Source organism: Aureobasidium namibiae (assembly GCF_000721765.1).
Source record: "Aureobasidium namibiae CBS 147.97 unplaced genomic scaffold scaffold_1, whole genome shotgun sequence".
Taxonomy (NCBI): domain Eukaryota; kingdom Fungi; phylum Ascomycota; class Dothideomycetes; order Dothideales; family Saccotheciaceae; genus Aureobasidium; species Aureobasidium namibiae.
In genome coordinates, this window is record NW_013581208.1 from 1,556,878 (window position 1) to 1,580,073 (window position 23,196).

Sequence of the window (23,196 nt, forward strand, 5' to 3'; positions counted from 1 at the left end):
AAGTCGAGCTTCTGAATGCGGCATCTCCGAACAATGAACCACCTTACCTCGTCTGTCGAGCCACAAGCGGAAGACTTATTGAGTCGACGCCAACCGACATTTCTTTCATCGACAATCAACCCACTTTTGTCATACGGGTGCCGAGTAGATCCCATCTTATAATACTTTGACCTGCTTCGTCCGCTCCTATGCAGGTCTGCTCAACTTGACATTACAAACTAATCGATCAAGTCAACATGAAGCAAACCTCTACTCTTTTCCTGGGCTTTACAGCTCTTATCTCCTGTCTGGGTGCCGCTGCTGCCTCGACTCCAGTGAGCAGGACAACTGTTCCTGTGAGTCTGAGTCAGGCTCTCAGCATTGACGTCGCTCAAGTTCCTGCCTGCGCAGTAATTAAATCTTCGTTCAAGACGATGTACAGGTGATCTGACATGCATACAGCAAAGATGCGCCCAAAGTCTTCCTGCCGAGTGCGACGGCAACCCTCAATGCATTTGCAGCCACCCTGAGTTTATGAACGACATTGCCTGCTGCGTCGCTTCCTCGTGCTCGCCTCAAGACCTGCTCCTCACCCAGCAGTTCTCTGGACAGCTTTGTGGGATTGTCGGCGAGTCTCTGCCAACCCAGCCCAACTGCTCCACCACTATCAAGCCTATTGCCAACCCTAACTGGACTTACGTAGGCTGTTACAGCGAGGCCACCAACTACAACCGTGCCCTGAACTCGACCTACTACACTGACATCAACAACATGACCCCTCCCGCGTGCCAGTCTTTCTGCAAGGCCCGTGGTCTCAAGTTTGCTGGTGTCGAGTACGGCCAGGAGTGTTGGTGAGTGCTCTCAATTTTTCTTACATCGCTCTGACTTTCGACTAATACACGACAGGTGCGGTAACGCTATCCAGCTCATCAACGGAGCCAAGAAGTTGCCTGACGACTCCAACTGTAACATGCCTTGCAAGGGAGACAGCTCCAAGATGTGCGGTGGATCTGCCACTCTCAACATCTACAAATCTCCTAGCGCCTAGCGCCTAAAAGAAGCCATAGGTTTCACTTCCAGCAACAATGTTAGCTGATCTGAAAGGCTATCGGTAGGGGATGAGCAATATACTGTAGACATCTTGAATAGCAATTGTTTTTCCTTGTATGCATCTCGTTGACAATGCTTCGTGCGATGTTGATCCATAGTGTCTTACAAGTCAGATTGTTCTGTGGAATCGATGACATGGATCGAAAGTTGATGTCTGATCAGGCATTCCCATGTTATTCCCATTGCTCTTGGGAAACAACAACCACCCACCCCCGCACCTCGGCTCATGGAAAGCGAGTAAAGTAACCTCCATCCGAGGACAACCCATTACCTGCATAGCAATTGGAACGACACTTCGAACCCATACTTCAACTCTCCCGTATCCCACGACTCCAAGATCTATATTCTATTTTTCCTTACCAAAAGCACTTGCAAGAGTCCCACTCTACGCCACAATGTCTCCAAGACCAAAACTCACCCTCTTTGTGGACATAGTCAGTCCATTCGCATACATGGCCTTCTACGTTCTGCAAAAATCACCAGCCTTCAAACAAGTAGACATCACCTACATCCCAATCTTCCTGGGTGGCGTAATGAAAGCATGCGACAATCGACCTCCAATTTCCATCACGAGTACGTTGGAAACCACCACACACACACACACAGATGCTCTACTCGCAAACGATCGCAATGGACTGACAAGATGGAAAAATCAGACAAAGCAGGATACATTGAATCAGACCGAAAACGCTGGTCCAAATACGCCAACATCCCCATGGCGAAGGAGATGCCCAAGGGTTTTCCTCCATTTACTCTGCATGTCATGAGAGCATTGGCCGTGGTAGAAGTTTCTCAGCCGGATAAACTAGCGCCCTCGATTGCAGCACTCTACAAAGCAATGTGGGTAGATACAAAAGCCATCGCTGAGCCTGCTGTGTTTGAATCCGTACTTGCCGAGGTGCTGGGTGATGAGGGAGCCAAGAGTGTTGTTAATCAGGTATGTCTTTCTCCTTGATCCCGATTGTCGATGGGATGACTGTTGCTGATGACAATTAAACACAGCATACAAAGTCAGAGGCAAAGGCAAAGTTGACGGCGAATACCGATCTGGCGTTCAAGGAGGGTGCGTTTGGCTTGCCGTGGTTTGTGGCTACCAACAGGGAAGGCGTGACGGAGAAGTATTGGGGCTTTGATCATTTGGGCATGGTGGTGGAGCATTTGGGATTGGATAGAGGCCAGGCTACTGAACTGAGAGCGATGTTGTAGGAAGCAGAATTTATCTATAAGTGTATTGAATATGAGTTATGCTTACTTGGTACGTACAGTGTGGAAAACTGCACTCACACTTGGTCCCTGATCAGCCCTTGAATACCACGCTGTTAATGGCAAAGAACCTCAACGAACACACCGGGAATGTTGAAAGAAGACGGAGCGATACGATTTGAAGGGTTTCCGAAAGACTTTCTTTTACTCGTCGGGTATCTGAACTTTTTAACGATTTACATACGCTCTCTCCTCCTCGGGGCGGCGCGAATGATGTTGTCCACACGCAACAAGAGCTCAGCAGCCTCACTGGCACTGCTCACAACAGCATGCTTGAGCTTGTAGGCCTCAACAACACCCAACTCGCGCATATCTGTGATACCGCCGCCAGGGGTCAGCAAGTCGAGACCTGAGTTGGTCATACCGCTGTAGACTGCATTCTTGAGACGGCTGACCAGCTCGGCAGAGTCCAGACCGGCGTTGTCGGCGAGGATGGTAGGCAGCTGTCGTAAAGCCTTGGCGAAGCTGTCGACGGCAATGGCCTTCTTGCCAGCGACATTTTGGGCGGCCTGGTCAACGGCCTTGGCCATGTTCATCTCGGCACAACCGCCGCCGAGAGTGGTCTTGGGGAACTTGACGGTTTGAGAGAGGACGGCAAGAGCGTCGTGGAGGGAGCGCTCTGCCTCGTCGAGCATTTGCTCGGTGGCACCACGCAGGACAACTGTGCAGGCCTTACCTGCAGCAACTCCTGAGAAGCGGATCAAAGTGTCCTCACCAATGATAACCTCCTCAATCAGATCACAGTGGCCCAGCTTGACGAGCTCGGGGTGATCGAAAGTAGAAGTGATCTCGGCACCAGTAACAAGAGCGAGACGCTCAACACCATCAAAGTCGGCATGCTCGATACTGCAGATGCCGGCATCGCTGAAGAGCTGCTCGGGCCAGTTGTAGATGAGTTGACGATTGACGAAGCAGTTGATGCCGTGCGACTTGATACGGTCGACCTTTTGCTTCATCTTCTCGCGCTCAGCCTTCTCCAATTCTGCCAACTTGCCAGTCGAGTCGACTTTGACACGGGCACCGAAAATCTTGACCTTGTCCGTGTCCATGGCGGTGTTTGCGACCAAGATGTTTGCGTTTTCGAGGCGCTTGGGCTGGTTGACACCGAACTTCTTGTCGAGGATGAAGCCAGAGTCGAGGTATGAGTCGGACAGCTTGCCGCCGGCCTTCTTGATGATCTGAATGTGGGAGAGGTCGGTGGAACCCTTCATGCGCAGGACGGCGTCTACGGCCAAGTTGGCAAAGTATTCACGCTCTTGTGAGAGGACCTTTGAACTGAGAGTGGTGCTTGCAATGGCGACGAGATCTTTGCGGAAAGCTTCGGGGTTTGCGCTGTTGTCGACGGCGGTCTTTGCGAGGGCGGTCAGGGCGGCCTGGGAAGCGATGCGGTAACCTTCGATGATGGTCTGGGGGTGGATCTTCTGGTCGACGAGCTTCTCGGCCTCACGCAGCAGCTCCGCGGCGAGAACAGTGACAGAGGTGGTACCGTCACCGATCTCGTCGTCCTGGACCTTTGAGATGTTGACAAGGACCTTTGCGGCAGCGTTGTCGAGGGCTATTGACTTGAGGATGGTGGCACCGTCGTTGGTAACCATGATCTGACCGGTAGAGCCTGATTGCAGGATCTTGTCCATTCCCTTGGGGCCCAGAGTGGTCTTGACGAGGTCTCCTACAGCGATAGCGCCAACAAAGGCCGACAGACGGGCATTCTCGCCCTTTTCCTCTGTGACATCGTCGGCGAAGATTTGCGTGGGGTTGTTGTACGACTGGAGAAGGTCAGTAATAAAGTAATTGATCGAGGGAGGAACAGAAACAGACCATCGTTGCGATGTGCGTGGGATATGTGAATGAGGAAGGGACAAAATGTTGGCTCTTGGTTGTTGCTTCCTCACAAATTCCCAAGTTCGACTCCGCTGTCTGTCATGCTCCGGCCTTGGCGTCAATCAGAGAGAGCTTGCGGCGACCAAACAGCACCTCCGAACTTGATTATTATCACTGTGCATATTCAGCATGAGCAAGCGCCCGGCAGACGAGCCTCTGGAACAGTCTACTGCTTCTCCTTTCTCCAAACGCGCCAGAGTCGAGGATGTTGTCGACCAAGATGCGCCTGCCACTCTCACCACGCGACCAACCAATGGACATACCGATGGCATAGCTGAAGCTGCTGCGCAAGATGATGAAGCCCTGGAGGAGGCCGAGCTAGATGCAGATCAAGACGACCAACCCGCTGTCTCAGGCCCGACGCGACAGAAAGCCCCGGCTGAAGGTTATTCAGACCTATATCTCGACACCATCAACCGCGGCGTGCTGGACTTTGACTTCGAGAAGTTATGCAGTGTCACGCTATCGAATATCAACGTCTACGCTTGCCTGGTGTGCGGCACATACTACCAAGGTCGAGGTCCGAAATCCCAAGCCTACTTCCACGCTCTCGACATCGGCCACCATGTCTTCATCAACATGCACACTAAGCAGGTCTACGTCCTGCCCGATGGCTATGAGGTCAAGCATAAGAGTTTGGAAGATGTCAAGTTTGTCGTCGATCCCAAGTACACCAAAGACCATGTCACAAAACTCGACAAGGTGCGACTGCACGCATGGGACCTTCAAGGCAAGAAGTACACGCCAGGCTATGTCGGCATGAACAACATCAAAGCCAACGACTACTTCAACGTCGCCTGCCATGCCCTCGCTCACGTCCCTCCGCTCCGCAACTATTTCATGCTCGAAGACTTGCACGACCGACCGCAGCTTGTCCAGCGCTTCGGCACTCTATTGCGCAAAATCTGGAACCCGCGCTCCTTCAAGGCACACGTCTCTCCTCACGAGCTATTGCAGGAAATCTCACAACGATCCAACAAGAAATTCTCCTTGACAGAACAAGCCGACCCAGCGGACTTCCTTTCCTGGTTCCTCAATAACCTACACACAGGCCTAGGTGGAAGCCGCTCAAAACCTCGCAGCAGTATTGTACAGAAAATCTTTCAAGGCCAGTTGCGCGTCGAATCGCAATCTATCACCGCTCGCGCCGATGCGCAAGACCGTTTGCGCTTCGAAGATGCCGCTATTCAGAGCGTAGTAACGCCTTTCATGATGCTCACTCTGGATCTCCCGGCCGCACCATTGTTCCAGGACGACAGAAACGAGAACAGTATCCCTCAAGTCAGTCTTACGAATATCTTGGGCAAATACGACGGTATTCGTGCTCAGGAACGCCTCAACACACGCCTCCGCTATCGTCTCTTACATCCACTACCGCCGTATCTGCTCATGCACGTCAAACGTTTCGCTCCCAACAAATTCCTCCAAACACAACGCAATCCGACCATTGTCACCTTCTCTCCTCGCTCACTAGACATGTCACCCTATGTCGAGCCTAACCCGTCACTTCACTCGCCCTCAGAGCCCATTATATACGACCTGGTAGCCAACATAACTCATGAAGGCGTCCGTGTGCGAGACGATAGTGTCGAGGGAGAAGCCGAGAAGAAGGTCTGGCGTGTACAGCTGTTGGATAGGGGCAGGGAAGAAGGCGGCAATGCTGATACCGATCGCTGGGTCGAGATGCAAGATTTGTGGGTTGGAAGAGTGGAAGCTGAGCTGCTCAGTACAAAGGAAGCATATGTAATGGTTTGGGAAAGGAGACGAGGCAATGCCGCCCCCAAAAAGAAGTAAAAGCGTCAAAGAAATGATACCGATTCGTGACGAGTCCAATTATGACCGCACAAGAAAGCATATTATGCCAGACACGAGCCCAGACTACGACATCCTGTTCCTGTCCACTTCAAAGGCATCCATTGTGAACGAGTGCCGTGGTGATCAAGGTCGTGATTTATAGGTATGTATAGATGATAGTAGATATTACAAAACGGCAAGATCTGCCGAAAAGCACAGACTTCTTCCATCTTTGAGACCCTACCCTCGTGGCAACACACCATCGACACGATTACTCTGAACATCTTCTGCAGAATCAAATCACAATGGCTCACGAGGACGAGAACAAGAAGGCTTGGGAGAAGGGTGGCGCAAAGTACAACAGGTATGAGATTGTTTACCTTCTCTTCCATTACCACCCTCGAAAAACTGACCTAGCATTCGCTTCACAGCAAATCATACAGCGAATACTTTGATCCTTGTCAAGAAGCCGCCGATAGAAGTTTGAGGTGTCTGCGAAGAAATGGTGGCGATAAGTCATTGTGTTCAGACTACTTTGAGTATGATCATCTAATCTCACAATTGATATTCTGGTCCTCCGACTAATCTTTGATTAGAGCATATCGCGAGTGCAAGAAGCAATGGGTACGACTGGAATTCCGAACGAGATGATCTGTCCTTTTGCTGACTTTCTATAGATGGCAGAGATGAAGGAGGAAAAGAGGAAGCAGGGAAGATGGTGGTAGACGACAAGACCACAGCACCAAAAGGATACCCACTCGACTCATTATCAAAATTTGCTACTCTCTCCTTCCATAAAAACCTCATCCGTATATCTGGACTCGCCGGGGAGTGTTATTTGTCGCTGGCAGATCGATTGCTAGGTAGGCTGACTTTTGACTGTCATCTTTCTCCGATCTTCCTCAGTGGCACAATTCACGATTACCACTTGATTGCCATTCAAGCCTAACAACAGTGAAGATCGGATGTGATAAGTTACGACTCGGCGGAACAACAACTCGAAGAGGTGCTTCCGATGCGAGATCGTCGCTCGTGTTTGACCCCGCCCTCCGAGCTACCCCTCGCCGTTGCTTGCCGTGGTAATATCGATTGACCAAGTCTTCAGTAGGTCCTCTCACTACGCTTGAACCCAGAGTGCTGTAATTTGTTCCTTTTACTGAGGAATCCGAAATGGCTTCAAGCCTGGCGCCCTTCCTTGTAAAAGGCAAGACTGCAATTGTCACTGGAGCGGGGTCTGGTATGCAGTCCTATCATCCAGATACATGTCAAGTCTTCTCACAACCAAGCAGGTATCAACCTTTGTTTCGCTTCATTGCTGCTATCCCGAGGCTGTAATGTCGTCTTCGCCGATCTTGGACTGCGTCCGGAGGCCAAAGCCATAACCGACAAGTATTCTCAGAGATCTACGGACCAGCCTCGAGCTTTCTTCCAGAAGACAGATGTTACCAACTGGGCTCAGCTCTCGCGGATGTTCCGAGCGGCTGAAGACGAGTTTGGTGGTACCGATGTTGTGTGCCCAGGTGCAGGTGTCTTTGAACCTCGTTTCTCAAATTTCTGGCATCCACCGGGGTCCCCAGAATCCAAGGATAGCATTGATGGCGATCGCTACGCGTCCCTTGACATCAGTCTCACCCATCCGATCAGAACTTCGCAACTTGCAATCTCGGCGTTTCTATCACACCAAGCCAAGGCATCTCCTCAGAACCCTAAGCGCATAGTCATGATTAGTAGCGTCGCTGGTCAGGGAGCTTCGCCGATGGTGCCTCTATACCACGCGGCTAAGCACGCTATTATTGGTTTCACGCGTTCTTTAGCTTTCTTGGACGAGAAACATGGTATTCGCGTCAACGCGTGTGCCCCAGGCATCATCAAGACACCTCTATGGACGGACAATCCTGACAAGATGAAGTATTTTGATGAGGCGAAAGACCTGTGGGCAACCCCGGAGGATGTTGCTGAGGCTATGTTGACTCTAGTCGAAGACGAGGCAATGGTGGGCGGGACTATCTTGGAAGTTGGTCATAAGATCACGCGTGTGGTGCCCATGTTCGATAACCCGGGACCGAAGGGTGCTGCTCTCTCTGTTAGCCCAAAACTTGAGCTCATTGAGGAAGTGTACGACTCGCTGGATTCAGAAGGCTGGGGACAACCTCGTCAACCATGTTGAATAGTCCAAGAGTTTTATAGAATCTGTAGTTGTCGCATCATGTGTCTGATATGCATAAACATTATTGTTGCCAAAGTCTCAAGTCCGATCATAGGTGACCCTGCTCTTTCGCGCACAGACCTCGTGTGAACCGTCGGCAAGTTGAATCGCCAACTTCTGCAGTCATACTGGTCGCTTCTCCTTCTCAAAGTCTTGACCATATGAATATTTGATCAGTCAAACAACATTTGTACAGATCTGACATGTATGTCTTGGCTTCTAATTCTCCTATCTACATTCATTGTTATCCTTTCTAGACACGCATTTTCACACGCCTACAGAATTTTGGCAGGACCTCATACAATCGCCATGGCCGCCGCAAGGGAATTGGAGGACTACCTCGCAACTGGAAGATACAAAGATGGCTTGAGCAAATGCAACAAGCTTTTGAAAAAGGCACCCGCCAACAATCAGCTTTTGTACTTCAAGGCAAATTTTCTTTTCAGCATGATGCAGCTTGATGAAGGCAATCAAATTCTTGATCAGCTGTGCAGTAGAAATCCTCCTATTGTTGATCTCACTCTCATATCAGACATCGATGAGTTGGCGACGATGGCCGTGTTGGATGATTACCCACGCCCTCTGAGCAACGGTCCGCGTGCTGGCAAGTTGTGGGCCAATGCGACGAATGCAGCGGGCAAGAACGGTGTGATTGCTATCAATCAGAAAAGATTCACGATTGCAGTGAGCGAGCAGAGATGGCAAGATGCTGCTATTGTAAGGTGATTCGCAGCCTCCCAGCTCACCCGATACTGATTATCACACAGGCATTGATCGCTATGAAGAAGGCTGATCCTACCAACAAGCGCTACAAACTCGCTCATATCGCTATCCAACAACTACTCAGTGAGGCTGACAAGGATGAGAAAGTTGCTGGCATGAACCGCATTCTGGCCTTCCGAACTCTGAAGACGCTACCAGCTGAGGATTTTGCACAATTGAGACTTATGATGAATCTTTACCGAAGACAGGGTCAAAAGAAAGATATGATTGAAGTTTTGGACTCCTTCAAGGACAAGCAAGACGACAAACTGGCCAAGCAGATTATGAATGACTGGCCATTCACCAGAGAAAAGATTCAACTGTACATCGCAGAGTCTCGTTGGCAAGAGCTTTTCGATCTGTGTTCTTCTCTACTTAATGAGAGCTCCGTGGAAGGTGCATTGAGGTATGTCGAGACGATTGACAGAATAATCAACCACTGACGAGTAGTAGGGTCAGAGACGACTGGGCTGTCTGGGATGGTCTTGTGAGAGCTACCTCCAAGCTCGGAAAAGAAGATGCCGTACCTGCGGTCAGCGAAAAGGATGATTGGAGAATCAAACGTCTACAGATGCTGGCTAGACTACAGGCTACCGTTCTCTCGGAAGCAGAGACAGATGCAGACGCCAAATCGCAGACGATATCGAAGTCTGCAAACGACTTTTTCACCGAGTGGCAGTCGTATCCATTCTGCTATGGCGACATCAAGGAATATGTGGATGCTCTATCATCTGAATCCCAGAAAGATTTCCTTAAACATGTTTCGGGGTCATCACTAAAGCTATCAGACCCCGATTCGAAGAACTCGGTGAAGGTAGGATAGTCTTGTCGTTTGATTGGCATGAAATCCACTAACAGATGATAAACAGGCTTCTGATCTGCTCACGTCCGAAATCAACTCGCTGAAGTTCAGATACCGTATCACGATCGGAACTGCTAAGCCGGAGACAGAAGTCATTAAAAACTTCGCTTGCGAGTGTATCCGACTCATGGAAACTAGCTCTCAGAGCAAATTGCGGCTGTCAGATGCTTGCTATCTGGCTGTTGCAGCACTCATCCGACTTTATGAGCTCGAGCAGGACATCACATACCTTTTCCAAGCAGCATATCTTCTCGAAACTGGTCCTGTTACTGAGGACGCACATCCTGGTAAAGTCTTGCTCGTATACCTCGAGACTGAACTTGGCCTTCATTCTCTGGCTATGAAACAATACGCCAGCCTACGCGTCAGAGAGATCCAACAAGAGACAATGGCCCACTCACTCCTGACAAGAGTATCTGTCAACCACCCTTTCGCACTCGACCAGAGAGGCGAGACTTCAATTGATCCTTACGAAATTATCGATAATGCCTTGGACATGTTCTTCGCTACGGACAAGAAACTAGCACACTCCCAGTCCTCGCTCATGAAACAGGGACAATGCGACCTTGTTTTTGAACTGCAAGAGTTACGCGACACTCTCGAGCACAGTTTTACCAGACGCATGCTTATTCTTGAGCAATGCAGAATGGCTCGTCTCACAGATAACCCCTTCCACCCTCGCACTCCAGACATCCGCCCAAGCGTTCTGGAGTACTGGACTCAGAACCTCAAAGATAGCAGAGACTACGCGGAGACATTCAACTTCGACGGTGTGGGAACCGAAAGCACACCTGAGCGTAGGCTACACAGCGGAGGCAAGGTTCCTAACGTCAACTGGCTCTCGCAAGCTATCGTCAGCGAAGATGTATGGGCTTTGCTTTCCAACAGACCCACGGTTTGCTCCAGGCCGAGCAATGTCACAGAAGAGGAAGCCGCGAAATTTGCAGAGGCAGGTAGCAACGAGCTCACTCCAACAGAAAAGTCTCTTGCAAAGCCTTGGGCACAGCTGCTTCAAGCCACAAAGTCGCTCCTCGGCACCAACGAGACCAAGGCCGATGCTGGTCTGCTGGATCGTCTGGCCACATCCATCCAAGAGCTATCTACATCAGACGTTCTTGGAAAGCAGAAAGCCTCCGGCTTGCCGCCATCGAGCTACACCTTGCAGCCCTACTTCTTGCTACTCGACTTCATTCGCAGCGCCGCCTTCTTCTGTAACGTCGCTACTGAGGTAGAGAAGAAGAAGCGCCAGGGCAATCGCCTGCCACCTCAACCTGTCGAGCGCATTCGTGATGCTGTAGCGAAGCACTTCGCAGCTCTTCAAACACTCGCACGTGAACAAAAAGCGAAGATTGACGGCAGAGACATGGTGCAGGCATTGCGTGAAGGAAAAACTGGTGATGCCATGGCTGAGGCTCAGTTCTTGAGTCAAGGCATCAGAGCATTCGCTACCAAGGCTGAGGCAAGTGCTTTGGACGCTTGGGAAGGGGTACTGAAGGTCAGACTGGGGCTCAAATAAGAAAGAGCAGAAGAGTTCCATCCATAGATACCTTGCATCACGTTTCGCGCGCTGAATAGTTCCTATTACCATTGAAGAGCGTTTTGATAGTTTGTTTGTGCCTTCTCCCGTTCCTACGTCTAGTTGATTGTCTTGTGATAACGGCACCCTTCGTGGCCGTATGTACAAATGATTACCAGTCTCATGGGTCTGTGTCTAACGCCAGAATACCCATATCTTCATACTCGCGTTGCTTGTAATATTCCACCATCCTTATAGTCTTCAGTAGTGAGAACTTCGTCTAGCCTTTTGTTCTGCCACTTCTGCGGGTCAGTTTCTTTGGGCTAAGGTCGACTGGGGCCGCTTCTTGCTCTGGCTCTGGCTCTGGCTCTGGCTCTGGCTCTTCTTTCTTGTTGACAAGCGGACGAGTTGGTATGGAGGAATTGTACTAAGCTCCCTCATCCATCTCATCGACAATATCGCCGTTCATCTCTTCTGCTCCACCGTCCACTTCTTCTTCGTCTTCGATCGGCTCCTCGTCAGGTTCTGCCCACCATAGTGCTGGGCCCAGACCACTGAGTTGCATAGACGCCTGCAGATGAATTAGCATGCCTTCTGTTAGAGACAACAAACTCTTCCAGGCACTTACGGTGATTTCGTATGGCGAGCGTCTGTAAACCTCGACCTCCTCGCCAGGTGCAGGTTGCTTCTCGGGTGACAAATCCGTCCACGTTTCGGCCTCGACGCGGAACCTCACCATCTCGTTGACATCAAAATACAACAGACTCTCCGGCGCAGACTCCCACACCCAAACCCAATCTCCCTCCTCCGTCTTGATATACTTTGCCGGATCAAATACCATGCCCGGCGCAGGCACAAAGATATCATCAAAAAAGCCCATCGTGATGCGAATTCCCATGTCTGATGACGACAAAATCTTTCCCATGCAGATTTCACCTTTGAAAGGACGAAACACGATCATGCGGAAATCGACATTGACGTTTACGATGCCGGTGCCGTGACCGATGAGGCCTTCGGAGGTGCTGAGGATGTCGTAGAGGGCTACGCAGAGGCCGATGCGGTGGATGACTTTGTCGGCGTATTTGGCGTTGATGTTGTCTTCGATTGCTTGCGCGCTGCGCTTTTCAAAGTCTTGGGGTGAGATTTGGATCAAGTCGGCGATTGTGACCTGTTTTTTTTGGTAGGTGTTTTGTCAGTGGCGGTTCTCCCGGTAGATTGACCTTTTGTCATTTTCTTGCTCCTTCTGTCGTTTACTTCTGGAATCTTGTGATAAGAGAGATCGAAACTTACGATGATATACATCTTTGTGATGGAAGGGGACGATTTGACGCCCTAGCAAATTTTCGTTTCTTCAAGTCAAGTATTGAGGCAGTGTTATGGTCAAATAGTCGTCCAGCACAGAAGTCATAATAATTCTCAAAACTTCTTTCTCCAAAACGTCACTATAAAAACATTCTCCGGCTGATGTGAAGTTGCAGCAAAGTGAGTGATGAACGGGAATTTTAGTTGCTCGGGCATTCTGCAGCCCTATGTATGATGGCGCTTTTGTTCGAGTCTTGGCGCGCGTTTGCTTACTCTACAACTTTTTGAGATTTGATATGCTTAGGTTCTTCTGTCTTTTGTAAACAATATGGAATTATCTCGCCACCCGTCAGTATGACACGCTAATGTTGGTCACCGGCGTGGAAGTGAAGAGCTGAGAACCTGGTTCTTTTCCAGCGCCTCAGCCAAAAGCACCTTCATCATCACAATAAGAGACACAACATCGTTTCGATGACCCGAGGAGCTAGTGCAAGTTTTTTTCATTCGGTACCTGGTTCTGCTCTCTGCTTCCCGGCTTGCTATCTGACACCTTGTCCGGCATGGTGTGACTGAACCAGTCTATGATAATAATGCTGTCTCTTAGCTGAGCTAGCAACTCCTCCTTGTTCATCGCGTTGCGTTGCGTGTTTGCCCATATCCTTCCTCTGAGTCTGCACATCTTCCTTGAGGCGAACCATAGCAGCTGTGATATGGGCGTTATGGTTGATGTGTCAGGAACTCATGCATAACACTGACCCTGGACACTTTGGCCGCTTTTCTCAGCTACGCGTATGGAGGAGGAGGTTGCGTTGGACAGATAGGGCCCAATTGAATGGCAGGAGGTGAGATCGTTGTTGAATTTTGTAGACCACAAACAGTTACGGCCTCTCAAGATACGTCCATCAACAACTGCTGTTCGTCGATTTCGGCTTCGTGTGGGCTTTCGGCGGCATCTCTTGTGGTCGGTAATTGGTGTTCAGAGTGATCGTGCATGAGGTTATTCCACTCGGTCAGAGTCTCGACCGGGCCACCTTCGATCTTGATAGGCCTGTCCTCGGCTGGCTTTCCCAGCACGGTGCCTTGGAACCGTGACTCCTCTCCCGTCTTGCTGTGCTTCTTCTTCAGGACCGTCAAATAGTCCTCGCCGTTTACGGTGCCTCCAGGGCCAGACTCGGGCAAGACACCAGCGATGCGACGGATCTCACGGTTCTGGTCGCCAACAATCCATTTTATGAAGTCGCGAACATCTTGAGTATCTTGTTCGTCGCGTCGGCGTAACTCTCCTTCTCTTCTGATGTCGCCGTGTTTGAGATGATCGAAGTCCTCTAAGGGTCGTCTGAACTTTTCTAGCCAGTCTTGTTCGGCAGCTGTGAGGACGGGAGTGAGGGTTCCGCATTCGGTCAGAGCCAGACGTACATCGGTTATAGTCGGGATGGGATCGTTGTGGTTGAGTACAGCATGATCTCTGGTGGTTACGGCAAGTAGAATGAGGTAGCGCTCGGTGATGTCGACAAGAGTGTCCAGAACGGATGGTCGGGTCGAGTGGAAGCCCTGGGCGCGCAGAATGTGTAGTATGGGCGCACGCAGTAGCGACGTATGTAGTTGCTGTGTCGCCGACATGTTGTCGGTATGCCGGTGGGAGAGAACAGGAAGTTGATGTTTTGGTGATGGAGAGCTTCCACAAGCCTTCTTTCACATGCAAGTCGCAACTGCCTGCCTTACCACCACGACTTTGTCTTGGCGCTTGCTCTTTCCTCGGGCAGCGTACTCGTACCTTCCCGTCTTCGTCATTGTCGCAACATCCACCAGCACTCCACTCGCCTTTTTCACTTTCACTGTTAGCGTCGCAACCCGCCAGAGGTGCGCGCCGGCCTCTATGAAACTAAAGCTATCGGCCAAGCCGGCCGATCCTAATGCGCCGCCATCAGCGCCGCCCACACCTGCTGTCGCAACTCCCAGCACTGGCGGCGGTTTCAAATTCAAGATCAAGAACTCGCAACCACCGACCCCTCAGAACGAGGCTACCCCCTCCCAGCCACCACGTCCAGCTCAGTCAACAGCATCTGTACTTCCAAAGAAGATCAAGAAGCCCAAACAGCCTACAGACGATGCTACCAAGAAACGCTCCGCTCAAGACGACATCTCGCCTGCGCCCAAACGCCCCACCATCAACACTCAGGTCGCTCCCAAGAAGAAATTCTCCATCAAACTAGGTGGTGGTAGTGCCGGCGGACAAGACTCGGCCTCTTCGACCCCGACACGCCTCAAGCTGAACGCAAGAAAGCAAAGCTTGGGACCCAAGTCAATTTCCATTGTCTCGAGGAAATACGTACCCAAGCGACCTGTGGGTGTTGGCTACGATTCAGAAGCGAGTGATGCAGAAGACGATCCAGCCGTCGAGCAACAATGGGTACTGCGCATGGCCCCTGGTCCGGACTGCGACTACTTGCGTGAAGCCATCATAAACAAAACCCTGGGCGAGAAGGCAGAACAAGGCGGAGCTTATGTTAATATCAAGTTTCTGGACAAGGACCTGCGTCGCGCCATCGTGACTGTCAACAAGACGAACTACGCCGCTGTCATGGTCGATCTGCCGTGTATCATCGAGGGAATGAAGAGTTGGGACAAACGTGGATGGTGGAAGGTCGCCGATATCTGCCAGATGCTACTAGTCCTGGGTCCCACTGAAGGTGAGACGACGGCAAAGTACGCCCCGCTGCCACGCGAGGTGGATAAGAACACGTTCGCATATGCACACGGCTTGACACCGCCAATGCACTGGGTCCGTAAGAGGCGCTTCAGACAACGAGCCAGCTACAAGTCTGTCGAACATGTTGACGATGAAGTCGAACGTCTTATCAAAGCCGATGAACTGGTTGAGAAGACAGGAGGTAAAGTCACCTACGACATTGTCGACAACGACGCCCCTGATTCCGCAGCGCCAGGAGACCAAGATATGGATTACTATGATGATGAAGATCCACTCGATTATAGAACAACGACTGAAGACGCTTATGGTCAAGCCTATACTGCGGAGCCTATGCAAGAAGAGGAAGACGACGAGGATCTGGAAGGCATGCTGGGTGCTGCTCTGTTCGACGAAGATATGGCAGATGCGCCACCATTACCACCTGCCGATGCGGCCGCCGAGTTGAGCGCCGTGCAAACCACCATGGCCGAAGCAGAACCAGAAACCGAAGCACCAACGCCAGCAGCTTCAGCCGAGACTCCTGCGGCAGCTCGAGAGGCATCGAGCGACGAAGACGACGATTCTGAAGAGTCTGACGAGGACGAAGATGAAGGACCCGACACCATCGACGAAGAAGCGGTCGCAGAACAGGCGGTACAAGCTCAAGTACGCGAAGAGATCGAGGACCTGGAGAAGGAGGTTGCGAACGCGCGCGCTAACGTCGAGCGCTCCATGAACCCCATGCTCAGACAGCGTAACCTCAATAAGCTGCAAAGTTTGGAGAGTGAACTTGCCATGAAGCGCAGAAACTTTGGCATGGAGGTTGATGACGAAGATAATGAGGAGTGATTGCTTCTCCAGTGTCAATCGAGCCAAAAGTCTGGCTCTCTTTCTATGCTTTCTTTGCAGTCTTTTTAGCGATGGTGTTAGGTCTGGTTCTCGAGGACTCTCAAAGGTTGAGACTCTTCACGCATATGCTATACAGCAACACGAGACAATATAAATCATACTCGACTCGGGAAGCGATTATGCTTTCATCCTCATATTCCGTTCTCACGCGAGAATGTCTCTATTCTCTTCTGCCAGTTTGGACTTATTGTGCCTGGACATGGTCAATAGATTATTTCCTGCTTGGTTTCTACTAGTCTTCTATGTAAGCACACGCTTCTCTTGTCCTCTCTTGCTGTTGCCTTCGTTGCGTATTTGCGTTGGTTCTCGGCCCCCTCTTCTGCAGTTTCGATAGAGGAACAGGGTTACGCATAACTTGTCCTTGGACACATCACGTGTCCGTCGAGTATTGGCGATTTAGACGTATTTCTGGGATGCCACTACACAGAGAGACCCGCTCTATATCGTCATCGGGCAAGTCTTGAGATGTCTGTTCTCGTTGTCAGCATATTCCACAAGCTGACGGTCCAGCAGCGTGGTAAAATGTACAGCTTTGATCGCTCAACCATTTCTCGCTGCTACATGATCACACAGCCAGATGTGATGCACAAAAATTGAGGAGTACGTTCCAGACGTACTTTACCATCAACAATGAGGGTCTATAACTGGTTTAAAGTACCTGGTCTTGCATTGTCTACTCCCGAAAATGTGTACCAGGGTCATCCACCATACATTGAGAAAGCTTGGATCATTAGTGTGGATGTTACATGGCATGGAATAAGTAGAATATTGGCATATGCCACTGATTTTCGGTAGAATATTCTACCTAGTTGGCATAGAATAGAATCGCCGATTCTGGTAGAATATTCCACTATTCCACCTCTTAATATAGCTAATGTCGATGGTTAGATAGGTAGCAAGCTCGAAGTTGGCGCGTATAGCGCTTAGGCATAGCAGATTTCATGGAAAAGCTTACTATTACGCGTGTTTCGATTAGTAGCATATTTAAGGCCTCTAATTAGCTAGATCTTATCTCGGAGATTAGATCTAGCGCTTTAATTAGTCGACTAAGGCTCTAGCCACGCGATCTCTTACGCGTCCTTTTCGACGCGTATTAATTACTCCTAATTTATATATTTAACACTCTAACTACTACTCTTCTAACCACTTCTTGCTAAACATTAGAGCTAAGCTCCTAGCTGTTTTCCTATCTTAGTTAGCACACTATACCATACTTAACTCGACCTTTATATTATGTATTTACCTACTAATATATAGTCGTAAAGCTAATTAAACTCTCGAACTCCTTAGGGCTAGCTACTACGCACCTCTATATAGAGCACTCTCTCTAAATTCGCCTCTAACACTCTAAAAGAGAGGGCCTTCCTTCTAGTCTAAGGCTTAGTAAATCGCATATATAGTATCTTCGTTAAAGGCAGTAGCGTTAAGTCTAACGCTAGCGCCTCTAATATTAATTAGCTATTACTTCCTCCTTTAAAGCGATAGCGACTAATACTATCTACCTTAAGTAATATTATTAATAAGTCTAATATAACACTAATATAACCTCGTCGGAGGGCTACTTCTACCCGTAGCAACTCTAAAGAGCTCTAGTCTTATACTAGAGCTTACCGTTATAGTAAGCTCGACCGTAAGCGTAAGAAGAAGATCTAGTACTACTTCTATAGTAATAAAGACTATCTTCGTAACTACTCTACTACTAACTACGATAACATTAGATCGCACTTAATAAATAAATATAGCTAGAGGTAGGTAACTAGTACACTTCTAAGGATTATAGTAAGAGTAATACCCTCTTAGTCTCGTACTATTACTAATATCGATAAAGCTCGCTTAAATAGACGTCTAATTAACTTAATTACCTTAAGTAATATCCCCTTCTATATCGCTAGCAATAATAAGCTTTATACTCTACTCGACGAGGTGCTTCCTAGCGCGTCTAAGCTCCTAATTAAGACTTAATATACCGTTACTAAACACGTTAAGAAGGAGTATAACTTCTATTAAGAGTAGCTTAAAGGCCTTCTTATAACATCTTAATCCTTAATCTACTTTACCTATAATACTTAGATAGCTAACTATAGTAGCTATAAGCTGCTTAGTATTATAGCTCGATTTATTATGTTAGATAGTAAGCTAAGTAAGGCACTACTTACTCTCTATAAGCTACCGTCTAGCCATGCTAGTACTTAGTATACCTCTCTCTTCTTTAAGACTATTATCGAATATAGCATTAAGTAGAAAGTTAGATATATTACTTCTAATAACGCTACCTATAATAACACTATAATAAGCCACCTTACTACTCTATTTAGTAAGCGCCTTTCTATTAATTAGGACCCTATATAGTATCGAACTCGTTATTTTAGCTATTAGATTAACCTTACTAGTTAAGCACTTATATTAGTAAGCTTAAAAGAAGCTATTACTACTACGCTAGCCTAAAGTTAAGACCCCTTAGAAGCGATCTTAATACTTAGTTAAGATACTAGCCTTACTAATTACGAAGCCGTTAACTACCTCCGTTAGTTCTTTAAGTAGATTATAAAGTTAGCTCGCCGTCGTTATAAGTTTAAGGCAGCTACTAGTATATCTACTATGCTTAATAATACCATAAGGTAGAATAGCTAGCTATCTATAATTAAGCGAGGGCTTTAATGCCGATTAGCTATACGTACGATTTAGTATGCTTACGAGCATATAGAGTAAACCACCCTCTAGCGGCGTTACTAGCTATTTCTTAAGCAGCTCGTTAAGTTTATAGAACTACTATAGGAGGTAACAAAGTTATATAAAGGTAATAATGCTACACTTAATTAAGTACTAATTTCTATAGACTTCTTACGTAAGCATTATAAGAAGTCTATAACTAAGTATACTACTCTAAATCTAGTGCTTGCCGCCGCTATATATACTAGCCGATTTACACTTAATAAATGGTAAGCTATTAATAGCTATACCCCTACCTATGCCGCTACGCTCCTCCTCTATCTAACTTATCGTAAAGCCTATATTAATAAGTAGTGGCCTCCGTTATGGCGAATACTAGCTATCGCTACTATACGTGCTCTATAGAATGATAAGTATAAGAATAAGACTAAGGCTATATAAGTAGTGTCATTATTAAAAGAGGAGGAGCTAAATAAGCTTACTTAATAGAAGGCTTCTTTAAGGCATATAAGCTTAGTTTATATACCTAAGGAGTTCGTCTACTTTACTAAGAGCATGCTAGTGCTTATTAATAATGCTATATAGTAGTAGCTTAAACCGACGTAGTAACTTAACTACCTAAACCTTACTTAGATAGCTATTAATATCCTCTTAATTAATCTAATGTCTGCTAAGTTAGAGAGGGTATTTAGTGGCTATAGAAGGACGCTATCGTAGGACCGAGTATGTCTCTCTACTACTAATCTTAGCTATATTAAGTGTCTTAAGAACTAGTAGAAGAACCTCTGCCTCGAGGAGGTTAATCTACCTATTAACGAAGAAGAGGAGGACGATAAGGAGAACTAGGAGGACTAGGAGGACCAGGAGGATTAAGAAAGATAGGGTGACACATTAGAAGGACAGGGTCACTGTGATGACGACGATGGGGTTAGCATTGGCATCATTCCACTAGATAATTGACATGGAATGGCATGTTAGCTAGAAGTAGTGGCATGGCATGGCATGGAGCCGAAATTCCACCGATTCCATGTAACATCCGCTCTGTGGATCATGTTTATGAACATCGACACTCTCTCTTTCTCCTGGCAATCAGCAGCTACTTATGACGAACAATTTGATCCTCCCAATGCTATAAGTCAGAGGTTCATGAGAATATGATCTGATGCTCGTCACGCCTTCTTCCTCCTTGAGTGGAGGTTGTGTTTAGTATAGCCTGGCAGAATCTTTATCAGGCGCTTTGGCTGAGTGGTTATAGCGATAGACTAGAAATCTATTTCCTTCGGGAGCGCAGGTTCGAGTCCTGCAGGCGTCGATTCGTTTTGCATCTTTGACATCGTTGGATACTCCCTTTTGCTTGTCCCATGTGCAGGAGGTTGTTTAGTGGTTAAATTGGATGTGTATGGCGAGTTTTGGGTAGTAAAGATATAGCTTGGCGCTGTGAAAGCTGGCAACGCTTGGACCACCGCCTAGCTTCGACATCAAAATCCAACGCCAACGCGCGTTGAATCATTGTCTGCCTGAGCTGAGGTCGACCGTCGCTATTCCTTTTGATTTGCTGGGTCCCCGTGTGCTGTACCCGAATCGATCACTGAACGACAGCCTGGAAATCCGACGAACGTTCTCGCGGTATCGCACACCAATGAACCGTCCGAGCGACATGAATCAACGACACGCGTTGCTGCATGCGCAGCGATTGAATACAAGCACCACTATTTGCCTGCTCCCATGAGATCTACCACGTGTGCTCTGTCGACTCCCAGCGAATGTCAGAGTTCACGTGAACTGGAGCCGAAGACGAAACATCGTCCAACGGGTCGAATATCAGCTCAAATGACTCCCTTCTAGATTCAGGGATGAAGTCCACGGAATCTCTCGGTCGCTTATAGAGCCTTCACTTCTCAAGCCATTCTATCCACCAAGCATTCCATTTACCCTGCGAGGTAGTAAGTAGTTGACATGCAAAAGCTTAAATCGAACATTTAGACAGCAATAAAAACGTTATACTTATCACCAACGGGGAGGCATCCCCCTCCCAACTGATGGAAAACTTTCAACTGACTTCTGCTCCGGCTCCTCGATTCTCGAATACTCGCAGAAGAAAGGGTTTCATTTCCTATAAGATCGCCCATCACAAAACTTGAGTTGATGATGATTAAACATGATCGTCCGAGACATCTGAAGACATATGCTATCGTCATGTCACCACGTGCCGAACACGGCTGAGGTAAACACTCGTTCCGTGAGTGTGAGTACAAAAACACCGTTGATGGCTTGGGTGCTCGACCCTTTACCCTCTGGAAAAAACTGCAAATATTCACAGCCACCGAAGCTCCACACTGAGAGAGTAGACATGCGATTTCCGATAACAGAAGTCGGTCGCATAGAAGAACGCGAGTGAGACACATTGCGGGGTTGCGGAAACATAAAGTACTGTAGCAGGCAAACGGTGAAGAAGAGAATCATCGTAAAGCCGGACGATGGCAAAAAACGGCCACGACCCACTCATCCTGACTGTCAAAACTAAGGTGTGAGTTGGTAGGTATAAGGGTCCGAGTCCCTTCCCCAGGCACGCGGCACTACTACATTACCTTTGCTTGCCACCACCCTCTGCCGTACGACCTCACGACTACTACCAGGCCTTGGGTTCTAAACACACTGGCACGCAAAGCTTTTAGAACATTCAGTTGATGGTCGATATCTTGCAACGATGGAGTGGCACGACAAATCCATATCTATCTTCGCCGTCACAATCGCCATGATCATATTGCCACTCATTGTAGTTCCTCTGCGTTGCTATGTTCGAATCACACGACGTGCATTCAAGATCGATGACTGGCTCATCATTGCGGCATTGATCTTCCATCTTGGAGCTTGTGCCGTGACGCTATGGGGATTCATGTATGGCCTCGGTATGCCTGACAAGGTTCTGAGTCCCGAAAATCAGATCAAAGGTGTTCAGGTATGCTTCACACACCCACTAGACAAGCAATGGAGGCACGGGAAATAGAAACTAACACGAACAACAGACTTTCGCAATGTACAAGCCAATCTACACACTAGCAACTTGCTTGATCAAGTGCAGCGTCTGCTACACATTCCTCCGTCTGTCGACATCACCAAAGATCAGAAAAGCACTACACTGGATCTTGATCATCGTCAGCTGCTCTTCGCTTATCATGTTCATCGGATCTTTCTGCTACTGTGTCCCTTATCCAGCCATCTGGACGCATTGGCATCACCCTGGTACTCCTGGATACTGTCTACCTGGAGCCGTGGTGTTGACTGTCGGCTATTCCTTCGCGGTGACCACCATTGTTGCAGACTTTGCATGCGCTATTATTCCAGGTATCATCTTATGGCAGACGGTCATGAGCACAAGGAATGTGATTGTGGCGTGGTTCGTCCTAGGCTTGGGTGTTCTGGCAGCAGCAATGACGATTTGCCGTCTTCCCTACATAGCCTATTGGACCCACAAGACCAACATGAGCTGTAAGCAGAAACCTTGTCTAAACATCAAGTTGACTCGAGACAAAAGAAACTGACAATGAATCAGATGGTCTGGGAAGAATCCTGCTCTTCGAACTTTTAGAGTGCGGACTTGGGATCTTCGCTTCCTGCGCACCGGCACTGAAGCCCTGGTTCTCCGCCTCCATGACTTCCTTAACATCTCTACTGCACCGTTTGACACAGTGGACTTCAATAGGCTCTCACATCTCAGCCTCCAGCCACAAAAACCATCATCATATTAGAGATGTCGAGAAAGCAGAGCTAGACGAAAAAGAGCCCGCTTCTCGTCCGACAACGGCTCCTGCAGCACGTCCCGTTCCTCGCATGGATCTTGTGATTCCTGATATCGAGGATACGGTCATGGACACCATGATGGATGACCAGGATAAGAGATTGGATAATCATGAACCTCCGGTGCCTGCTAAAAACTCTAGTACTGTGCCAGTCATCATCATCTCGAAGGTTCGGGCCGAGAGTGGAGACTACACGAGTACTTGGGATGTTGCTAGGGAAGAGGATGATAATCGTGGCCCTTCTCAGGCATGAGATGCGGCCCTTGTAATGACTGCTTTGTTAATGAGAAATATGACCTCTTCTTTCACACAACTTCCTGGCGATCCAAAGCACCCCTGTTATGACCATTGCTCGAGCATGAACCACTTTCCGTTCCAAGTCAAGGCTTGATATAGAGCATTCGTCTTTCGGGTGCTGTGTTCATGCTGTCTGTAAGCACCATGCAGTGCTGC

General features: G+C 48.5%; 11 protein-coding genes across 11 annotated transcripts; 8 read left to right on the top strand and 3 right to left on the bottom strand.

Moving 5' to 3' along the window:
* Positions 1 to 513: 513 nt before the first annotated feature.
* Positions 514 to 1,027, top strand: M436DRAFT_35662 (WSC-domain-containing protein; the record flags this gene model as incomplete). The annotated part of the gene is made up of 2 exons (XM_013576259.1): positions 514 to 830; positions 886 to 1,027. The coding sequence occupies 2 exons, from the start codon at positions 514 to 516 to the stop codon at positions 1,025 to 1,027; spliced, it is 459 nt and encodes a 152-aa protein (XP_013431713.1).
* A 457-nt stretch (positions 1,028 to 1,484) lies between these two features.
* Positions 1,485 to 2,295, top strand: M436DRAFT_69074 (putative 2-hydroxychromene-2-carboxylate isomerase; the record flags this gene model as incomplete). The annotated part of the gene is made up of 3 exons (XM_013576804.1): positions 1,485 to 1,662; positions 1,746 to 2,026; positions 2,092 to 2,295. 3 exons carry the CDS (start codon positions 1,485 to 1,487, stop codon positions 2,293 to 2,295), a joined length of 663 nt encoding a protein of 220 aa, XP_013432258.1.
* A 233-nt stretch (positions 2,296 to 2,528) lies between these two features.
* On the bottom strand, positions 2,529 to 4,173 carry M436DRAFT_69075 (uncharacterized protein; the record flags this gene model as incomplete). The annotated part of the gene is made up of 2 exons (XM_013576805.1): positions 2,529 to 4,118; positions 4,171 to 4,173. 2 exons carry the CDS (start codon positions 4,171 to 4,173, stop codon positions 2,529 to 2,531), a joined length of 1,593 nt encoding a protein of 530 aa, XP_013432259.1.
* A 189-nt stretch (positions 4,174 to 4,362) lies between these two features.
* On the top strand, positions 4,363 to 6,027 carry M436DRAFT_35124 (U4/U6.U5 tri-snRNP-associated protein; the record flags this gene model as incomplete). Its single annotated transcript, XM_013576163.1, has 1 exon — positions 4,363 to 6,027. The coding sequence occupies one exon, from the start codon at positions 4,363 to 4,365 to the stop codon at positions 6,025 to 6,027; it is 1,665 nt and encodes a 554-aa protein (XP_013431617.1).
* Positions 6,028 to 6,332: 305 nt separating this feature from the next.
* On the top strand, positions 6,333 to 6,752 carry M436DRAFT_37197 (cytochrome c oxidase-assembly factor COX23, mitochondrial; the record flags this gene model as incomplete). The annotated part of the gene is made up of 4 exons (XM_013576552.1): positions 6,333 to 6,391; positions 6,459 to 6,566; positions 6,624 to 6,651; positions 6,705 to 6,752. 4 exons carry the CDS (start codon positions 6,333 to 6,335, stop codon positions 6,750 to 6,752), a joined length of 243 nt encoding a protein of 80 aa, XP_013432006.1.
* A 445-nt stretch (positions 6,753 to 7,197) lies between these two features.
* On the top strand, positions 7,198 to 8,194 carry M436DRAFT_69078 (NAD-dependent 15-hydroxyprostaglandin dehydrogenase; the record flags this gene model as incomplete). The annotated part of the gene is made up of 2 exons (XM_013576806.1): positions 7,198 to 7,264; positions 7,317 to 8,194. The coding sequence occupies 2 exons, from the start codon at positions 7,198 to 7,200 to the stop codon at positions 8,192 to 8,194; spliced, it is 945 nt and encodes a 314-aa protein (XP_013432260.1).
* Positions 8,195 to 8,542: 348 nt separating this feature from the next.
* Positions 8,543 to 11,373, top strand: M436DRAFT_35617 (uncharacterized protein; the record flags this gene model as incomplete). The annotated part of the gene is made up of 4 exons (XM_013576247.1): positions 8,543 to 8,950; positions 9,001 to 9,401; positions 9,449 to 9,809; positions 9,865 to 11,373. The coding sequence occupies 4 exons, from the start codon at positions 8,543 to 8,545 to the stop codon at positions 11,371 to 11,373; spliced, it is 2,679 nt and encodes an 892-aa protein (XP_013431701.1).
* A 427-nt stretch (positions 11,374 to 11,800) lies between these two features.
* Positions 11,801 to 12,675, bottom strand: M436DRAFT_59873 (DNA-directed RNA polymerase III polypeptide; the record flags this gene model as incomplete). Its single annotated transcript, XM_013576656.1, has 3 exons — positions 11,801 to 11,944; positions 12,002 to 12,541; positions 12,664 to 12,675. 3 exons carry the CDS (start codon positions 12,673 to 12,675, stop codon positions 11,801 to 11,803), a joined length of 696 nt encoding a protein of 231 aa, XP_013432110.1.
* An 888-nt stretch (positions 12,676 to 13,563) lies between these two features.
* Positions 13,564 to 14,295, bottom strand: M436DRAFT_69081 (uncharacterized protein; the record flags this gene model as incomplete). The annotated part of the gene is made up of 1 exon (XM_013576807.1): positions 13,564 to 14,295. The coding sequence occupies one exon, from the start codon at positions 14,293 to 14,295 to the stop codon at positions 13,564 to 13,566; it is 732 nt and encodes a 243-aa protein (XP_013432261.1).
* A 316-nt stretch (positions 14,296 to 14,611) lies between these two features.
* On the top strand, positions 14,612 to 16,213 carry M436DRAFT_8813 (uncharacterized protein; the record flags this gene model as incomplete). The annotated part of the gene is made up of 2 exons (XM_013576020.2): positions 14,612 to 15,835; positions 15,902 to 16,213. Coding segments are annotated over 2 exons (1,536 nt in total), but the record flags the coding sequence as incomplete, so codon positions are not given.
* Positions 16,214 to 21,650: 5,437 nt separating this feature from the next.
* On the top strand, positions 21,651 to 22,612 carry M436DRAFT_23766 (uncharacterized protein; the record flags this gene model as incomplete). Its single annotated transcript, XM_013576071.1, has 3 exons — positions 21,651 to 21,902; positions 21,970 to 22,432; positions 22,497 to 22,612. Coding segments are annotated over 3 exons (831 nt in total), but the record flags the coding sequence as incomplete, so codon positions are not given.
* Between the last annotated feature and the right edge of the window lie 584 nt (positions 22,613 to 23,196).